This window comes from Microtus oregoni, unplaced genomic scaffold, assembly GCF_018167655.1.
Source record: "Microtus oregoni isolate MIOR12 unplaced genomic scaffold, Mior012 000006F_ref0000085, whole genome shotgun sequence".
Taxonomy (NCBI): domain Eukaryota; kingdom Metazoa; phylum Chordata; class Mammalia; order Rodentia; family Cricetidae; genus Microtus; species Microtus oregoni.
The window spans coordinates 60,930,941-60,939,348 of record NW_024543065.1 but is presented as its reverse complement, the minus strand read 5'-3'; the positions used below and the strand labels follow the sequence as shown (position 1 = coordinate 60,939,348).

Here is an 8,408-nt window from a genome sequence, read left to right as displayed (position 1 = left end):
CTAAAGCAGTTGGGGTGTTTTAGAATCACAGGCAATTCAATAAGATCTGCATTTGGAATAATTTTCCCTTCCTTCCAAAAGCTTTTAAATGATGGCTGTGCAAGTTTACCCTTTGCATCTGGGATGTTAACACGGGTGGAGAAATAGGAGCTGTGCCAGCATGCTTCAGCAGCTAGAGACATCAGGGGAGCGAAACTCTGGGCAGCCGAATTTGCTTTAAGATCTGAGCACATTAACTGAGCAGTGGTGGGTGGTGCACGCCTTTAATCCCAGTACTCGGGAGGCAGAGGTAGGTGGATCTCTGTGAGTTCGAGACCAGCCTGATCTACAAGAGCTAGTTCCAGGACAGGCTCCAGAGCTATAGAGAAACCCTGTCTCGATAAACCAGTAAAAAAAAGAAAAAAAGATCTGAGTATACCCAGCTTTCTTTAGGCAGAACTTGTAGAAGCAGGGACGATTCCTCTCCCTGTAGGTAGCACTTCAGATTCCCAGCTTTTGATTTATTTTACTTTCCAGGTGTTGAGTTTACTTATCCAACAAATACCATTCTGATCTAAAACAACTAGAGTGGCACTTCTGCAGACAACTAAGATGTCCTGGGGTAACTGCTGGACAGTGACATGTTTACTGTCCCTGAGGACAGTAGAGGAGTAGGCTAGGGTGATGGCTCCGTGCCGGCCAGCTCGGGACACAGTTCTTTTTCCAGCACCCATGTTGGGCAGCTCACAACAGCCTGTACCTCCAGCTCCAGGGGATCAGACATCCTCTAGCCTCAGAAACCTACACGTGAACCCCCTTATAAGCACACAAACACATACATGATAAAAATAAATGGAAAAACTACAGATAAGTGAATAGTCAGTTCGACTGCACCATGGCGGTCGTCTGCTGACGGGGCTGTGGGTGGGGTTTTTAATTTATTTACTATGTATACAGTGTTCTGTCTGCAGGCCAGAAGAGGGAACCAGATCAAATTACAGATGGTTGTGAGCCACCATATGGTTGCTGGGAATTGAACTCAGGACCTCCGGAAGAGCAGCCAGTGCTCTTAACCTCTGAGCCATCGCTCCAGCCCCCTGTGGGTGGTTTTGTTGAATATGTTCGGGTTTGTTGTTGCTGTTATGTCAAAGCTGGTCCCCACTCTCCATTTAGCCAAGGACGATCTCAGAACTGATTTCCTGCCTCCACATCTCTGTGCTGAGATTACCACACCTGGTCTTTGTGATGCTGGGAACTGAACATGGTACTAAGTAAACAGAGCACATCTTCAGATTACCAGTTCCACTTCAAATTTGCTTTATGGCTCATTGATATGAAACGATAGAAAGATACCCGACATGTCTCTGCCAGTTTTGTTACGTGTTTCCTTACAGTCACCAGTGCCGGTGCATGAGGTGTGTTGAAGGACACGTGGGAATGGAAAGTTGACTGTGTGAGGATGGGGTCCTGTAGACAGCTAACATGCTGTGTGCAGTCAGCCCGCAGGCAGGGCACTGGCAGTACTTGGAATTACAAACAACACAGGTTTGAGTATTGCCAATTTTAATGGCCATGTCAACATTTCATTTTAAGTGGGGAAAGCAACTGCAGAAACACATGGAAGAATAATTGCTCCAGTACTCAGTGCAGTGGTTGGCAAGTGAGCCTGCGCCCTTTAAGCTGAAACTCTGCTCAGCTGCCTGTGTCTGCCTCTTCAGAATCTGCCCTGATGAACCATGAGGTCACAGAGCTAGAGCAGCACACATCAATAACGTGGGTTTGTTAAAAATGAAAAAGGAAGGGCTGGAGAGATGGCTCAGCTGTTAGCACTGACCATTTTTCAGAGGGTCTGGATGGGATACCCAGCACCCATAGGGCACCTCACAACCACCCAGAACTCTGGTCTCAGGGGGTCTGATGCCCTTTTCTTTAGTGTGTGGTCATGAGGCACACAGAAAAGTAGGCCAATACCCATTCTCATTAAGTGGGAAAGAGAAGAATTAACAAACCAACAGAGAGCACCCATGCTCATTCTGTGCCAGGAGGCTAGATTTGTTCTTTTCCTGTTTCCTGTGCTGGTGCAGACCTGTAGTCCCAGCTCCTAGGGAAAGCAAGGCTAGCCTGGGTAACTTAAGTAAACCAGGAGTGTCTGTGGGCAAACATTGAGCCATCTTCACTGCATCGATCCTGAGCAGGTGCATGGGCGATGGTCTGCTCTGCGTGATGGAGGTGAGTGTGCTAGTGACTCACAGGAGACACTGCATCCGTCCAGTGAGGACTGCTTTCACACAGCACGGTGTTGTGCAGGACTGTCCCCTCAGCCAGACTACACCATGTTCATCATTGCGGCTGGGTGGGTGTGTTGAATGTTACTGTTCCTTTACGGTAGGAGTGAGTGTGACAGTCATGTAACCACCTCCTCCAGCCTGCAATTGCACATGGCCTCTGGGAGGGGCTAGCTTGCATATATAGAAAGGCAAGGAAAGACTAGGGAACGGGGCTCCATCTACACAGGCATGATTCCTCAACCATGACCTTCCAGTGTGACTACTTTTAAGGCTTCTCGCCCATTGCTCTGTAAGGAAGCTCAAGCTCAATAAACTTCGTTCCCCAGAGTGAACTCCAGTGTAATCAATCATACCTTGGTTTGTCATTGGGACCTCAGGAAAAAGGAATAGGCAAATTCCATCTCCCTCGGGGGGAAATTTTCACAAGAGGTTTACAGAAGGGTGGCTGAGGAACTACACAACAAAATAAAAAAGCTTACATCACATGCTCAAGAATCAGAGTTTACTGTTTTCGTTTCCATCATTTGGCACATATCCAAGGCACATTAGAAAATTAGAAATCATAAATTACTTTGTAGAAAAATATTCAGCCCTTCCCTTCTATACATCCGCACAGATCTCCAAGAGTGTGCACAAAGTCATTTCCTCTTTACAAAGTCCTCTGAAGACGGACTCAGGATGAACCCATGTTTGCAACTTTAGGATAAGGAACATAAAAAAATAATAGAATCTATAGAAAGTTATAAAAAGGAATTAATGGCAATGAATATCTAACTTAAACTCTGACCTGGCTTGTGCTGTAAATTTTGAACTTGAATCAAAAGATTTAAGATGTGCCAAAGCTGCTCTCTGGTACCCATCGTCAGGTGTGCTGTCAGGGAGGCTCTTAACGGAAAGGAGTGTGAGCAGAAACTGCTACAGGTGCACACGTGCAGTGACCCAAGTGTCTGTGTTGTTGGGAAAGTGACGGCCAACCTTCCCCATACGTGTGTAGAACAAGGCAAAATGGCAGGTCCTTTTCAGTGGGATGGACATCAAAATGGCATTCAGGCACTTCCCAGATCAAGTGTTTTCAGGTTCCATTTCTTCATCCCAACAGGATGCTTCTCCGCCTGGCATCCAGTTCCACAGGACTGGCATTGCTTCTCTTGACGTCTCCCGGACATGAGGATCTTTCTAGCATATAGGGTTTGCCCGCTTATCCACACCACAGACACCCAGCACCTTCCAGACAAAGATCAGAATCTGATGGTGTGAAGCCTTTGCTCATAACCAGAAAATCCAAATCCTAAACTGAAGGGGCTCATTCACTCCCTCTTATTCCTTTTCAAGTATATTAGTTAGCTTTGAAGAGAGAGGGTGGTAAATCCAAGGGACGGTCTCTCAAGCTGGTTATTTATAAAGTATGCTTAGTTCTAAGCTGCATCCATGCTCACCATCTTACTGCAAACTCATGTCTCGGTAGCAAATTTACCAACCCCTTACTGCTAAGATTGAGAAACACCACCCTCTTGGGTGGTCAGGTGGCCAGTCACCTCTGGGAGCTGGGGTATGGCTGCGTCATTGACCGTATGCCGGCGGACCATCCGCCTGTGTCCAGGAGCATGCCTTGGTACAGGCCTCTCTGGGATCCCCTTGTTTCCTTCCTCAGAAGCCCGGCATCTGTTCTGGTCTGATGAGTCATTCTGAATTTCCGTGACTCTTTGCTTCTCTGGCTGAAGAAAAGAGAAAACTGAGGTTATGGCTGTACTGTGTGTTTTAAACCACTAAGTAGCATCAGCTCTATCTGATTACACACTGATAACCCCCCACAGACACAGTGACAGTTTGATGTTCCTGTGACAGGTGACTGTCATGCTCCATGAGACACACACAAAGTGCTTTGTGTGTTTTTCTCCTTTTCCCCCACTTTTTAAGGATTTTTGTTAATATGTATATAGTATTCTGCCTGCATAAATTCCTGCAAGCCAGAAGAGGGCACCAGATCTTATTATAGGTGGTTGTGAGCCACCACGTGGTTGCTGGGAATTGAACTCTCTTAACCTCTGAGCCATCTCTCCAGCACCACTTTGTGTTTCTAATCTCTGATCAGTGTGTGCTGTTGCTGCTCCTGCTTTTCCAGCAAGGAAACCGCACAGTATGGGTACCTGACTGTCACTCAGCAAGGGAACCGCACAGTATGGGTACCTGACTGTCACTCAGCAAGGGAAGAGCACACTTGACTGACCCTCAGCAAAGCTATGGAACATTAAATATGAAATCACATTTTGTCATGTAAGCTGCACATGGCAGCTCACACCAGTAACCCTGGCCCTTGGGAGACTGAGGCAGGAAGATAACCATGAGTTTGAGGACAGTCTACATTACTATGAAATTCTGTCTTAGTAAAGGGGGGTGCTAAATTTGCCACAGTAATTGTTAAGTAGATTCTCTAAAATGATCATCTGTAAGTTTTGTGTATCTGTCCCAGCAAACCTGTGGCAAGCATGCCATTCTTTCTGCAGCAGCCAGGAAAGGCAGAATAGACTATATCGGAGTTTTTCTAACCAACTGATTCAGTAAGAAGTTGGGTACATAAAGAACCATGGGGGTTATAACATTACATTATGCACACACTGTCCATATTCCAAATATTAAAAGGCAGTAAAATCTGGGCTATTCTCTCTGTTCACACTGAGTTGCAGCTTCCCATGTACACCACGACTCTGCACGTCTCCTTGACTCTCTTGGCTCAGGACTGGAATTTTATAATTTTTGGAGATCAGGTCTCACTATGTAACCCTGGCTGGTCTTGAACTCAGAGATCCACCCACCTCTGTCTCCCAAGTGCTGGGAGCAAAGGCGTGCACCACCATGCTTGTCTAGAGCTGTAATTTAAAATTTACTCCCAAGTCCACACTCTTGCTTCATGGTAGAGCTGAAGTTTCAGCTGCTGCTAATTCTTTCACTGAAGGGGGCAGTGAGATGAGGAGTATTGAGGAGCCGCGTCCACTGTGGGTTATTTTTGAAAAAGTCGGGCGATCAGCCCTTGCTGGGTAATCACTCACCTCCTGCAGAGAACCTCCAGAAAGATCAGGCACACTTCTATCCCTTCCCAGAGTTTCCCTTGAAGTTCTTGCCCTGAAATGCAAAATAAACCAAGTAGTAATCCAACACCAAGTTAAGCATCTGGGTAATGGCTGGAAGCCTTCTGTCAGCCACAAGATGGCAGCATTGCACACACAGTTAAAGCTGCACACTCAGCAGCCCCTGGAAGCAAACCTCAGTCAGAACCACGAACGTCAACTGGAACTAGATACTCACTGGAGCTGCACCCCAGGGTTAACGAGGCAAAACTGTCTCCTAAAAGGCTCTTCTGGCAGGTTGTACATTTTGGGATTCCCTGTGGAAAAAAAAGAGTAAAACATGAAAATTTTGTAAGTAAAAGGAAATGGGCTGGGCGTGGTGGTGCACACCTTCAATCCCAGCACTTGGGAGGCACAAGCAGGCAGATCTCTCTGAGTCTGAAGGCCAGCCTGGTCTACAAAGCAAGTTCTGGGCTACACAGAAACCATGTCTCAAAAAACAAACAAAAAACCTGTAGCACAAACAAGTTCTCTGATTTCCTAGCTCAACAAAACTTAGAACACTAAGTGTGGAATCTGCTTTAAAAACCTGTACCTAGTTGTTCCTTATGCAAACCCTGGTTAGACAAAGTCAAGTCTACATACTGAGGCTTCTCAGCTGTGGCCCCTTATGGCCAAGGTCACCCTGGGATTATCTAGGAATGCGAGTGGGTTTGTCTACAAGGTTGCAACTGCATTCAAACTCAGTTTTGAAACGCTCATAAAACAATACATTTCAAATAACCTTTTTTTTAAATATTTATTTATTATGTATACAATATTCTGTGTGTATTCCTGAAGGCCAGAAGAGGGCGCCAGACCTCTTTACAGATGGTTGTGAGCCACCATGTGGTTGCTGGGAATCGAACTCAGGACCTCTGGAAGAGCAGGCAATGCTCTTAACCACTGAGCCATCTCTCCAGCCCCAAAGGTTGTGTCAAATAACCTTTTAAAGAGAAAGAAAGTGTTCGGGCTGGAAAAATGGCTCAGCAGTTAAGAGCACTAACTGCTCTTCTAGAGGCCCTGGATTCAATTCCCAGCACCCATAAGACAGCTAACATCTGTCTGTAACTCCTGTTTCAGGGGATCTGACACCATCATCTAGATATACTTGCAGGCAAAACACTAGTGTACATAAAAATAAAACTAAATTAAACTCCTGCAAAGAATAAAAATAAAAAAAGAGAAAGTACTCAATCGGACACTGTTGGCCAGGTTCTGTTCCAATCACCACCACCACCCCTTAGCACCCTGCAAATTTGAACCAAAAAGGGCTGGGGAGACAGCTCAGCAGTTCACAGAGTTAAGAGGGTTGACCACTCACTATTAGAAAAGACGCAGCCACCTGTAACTCTGGTGTCAAGGGCTCTGTCGCCCTCTTCTGGACTCCAGAGCACCTGCACCCATGTGTACACACCCACATACAGATATGCACAAATACACATAACTAAAAACAATCTTAAAAGAGGGCAGGAGAAGTTGACAATTGTCTAGCAAGTGCAAGGTCATAGTTTACATCCTCATCACAGTGGAAAAAGGGAAAATCTTTAGGGCAGTGGTTCCCAACCTTCCTAATGCTGTGGCCTTTAATACGGTTTCTCATGTGGTGACCCCAACCATAAAATTTTTTAATTCAAAAACAGCTCTTCACCAGATGAATCATGATCTAGCATGGTTTTTATGGTCCCCATGTCCCTCCACGTCACGACAAAATTACACTTTTCATTTATAATTAAATGAAAACAGAGACAGGAGCATGACTCAGTAGTAGAGCACCTGCCTGGCATGTATGAAGCCACAGGTTCATGCCCAACACCACAGAAATGCCAAAACACATGCATATGTATGTATGTGTATATATACATGTATATTGTACTATATATGTGTACACACACACACACACACACACACACACACTGTATATGTACTATATACACAACGAAGGGCTGGGAAGATATCTTGGTTGGTAAAGTGCCTGCCATAGAAGCATGCAGATCTGAGCTCCTACCTCAGAACCAAAGGCTCAGTGGTTCAGAGCACTGTTTGCTATTCCAGAGAGCCCTGCTTTGGTTCCCAGCAACCACATAGTGACTGCAACTCCAGTTCCAGGGCATCTGATGCCCTTCTAGTCTCCAAGGGCACCAGGCACACACACTGTACACAGATACACATACAGGCCAGGTGTGGTGCTATATGCTTGTACTCTTAGCATTGGGGAAGCAGAGACAGAGTCTTGCTTTGCTGGCCAGCCAGCCTTGCCTACTCCAGAGGCTCCAGCCCAGCAGGAAGCCCTCTGAAACACAAACTGGGTGGCTCCTGAGGAATGCCACCAGGTTGACCCTGATACACACACACACATGCGCTCTCTCTCTCTCTCTCTCTCTCTCTCTCTCTCTCTCTCTCTCTCTCTCTCTCACACACACACACACACACACACACTCTCAAGATGCAATGCACCAGCTACTCAGGAATTCCCAAATGGACCCCGATTAAGAATTTAGAAGCACTTACATTTTTTTCTGATCTTAACAGTCACACATTCCTTGTGGTCTGTCTCGGCAACATTGTTTAAGGACGCAACACAACTTGGCACTACCTGCAGCAACTCCATTATTTTTGAATCCTGCAGTTGGAGAGGGAAAATGTCACTGGGCAGTTTTAATGTTTTCTCAGCAAACTGTGGCTCGGGTTTCCATCTAAATATCAATATATTGGTGTGGCTGAACCCTCGCCCTAACTTAGCTCTGCAACAACATCACAGCAATGAGAACACATCCGGGCCGTGCCTGCTGTCCCAGCACTTAGGGCTGAGGCTAGACAACAGCTGGAGCTGAGGAGTTCAAGCTTGGGCAACAGAGAAATACTTTTCAAATATAGATTCTGTCCTTCCTTTAGGAGCCGCTCTGGCCTTCACTAGGAACCCCAGCCTGCATGTTAAACTGGGGTAAGCGCAGTAGGGCTGTCACTATATGGTTACTAGGAGACTGTTCAGGAGCCACTGCCCAGCCCACAATAGAACATTCTCGGCACCACCCGT

General features: G+C 46.1%; 1 protein-coding gene across 3 annotated transcripts in view; it reads right to left on the bottom strand.

Moving 5' to 3' along the window:
• Positions 1-2,755: 2,755 nt before the first annotated feature.
• The window catches only part of Ankrd27 (ankyrin repeat domain 27), a 60,025-nt gene continuing 54,372 nt past the window's right edge, over positions 2,756-8,408 (bottom strand). For all 3 annotated transcript variants that reach the window (XM_041654026.1, XM_041654027.1, XM_041654028.1), the window contains 4 exons: positions 7,883-7,994; positions 5,571-5,649; positions 5,315-5,387; positions 2,756-3,982 (listed from right to left, as the gene is read on the bottom strand). In XM_041654026.1, the coding sequence (XP_041509960.1) occupies positions 3,755-3,982; positions 5,315-5,387; positions 5,571-5,649; positions 7,883-7,994 (492 nt within the window). In that variant the 3' untranslated portion in view covers positions 2,756-3,754. The remainder of the gene's footprint in view (positions 3,983-5,314; positions 5,388-5,570; positions 5,650-7,882; positions 7,995-8,408) is intronic.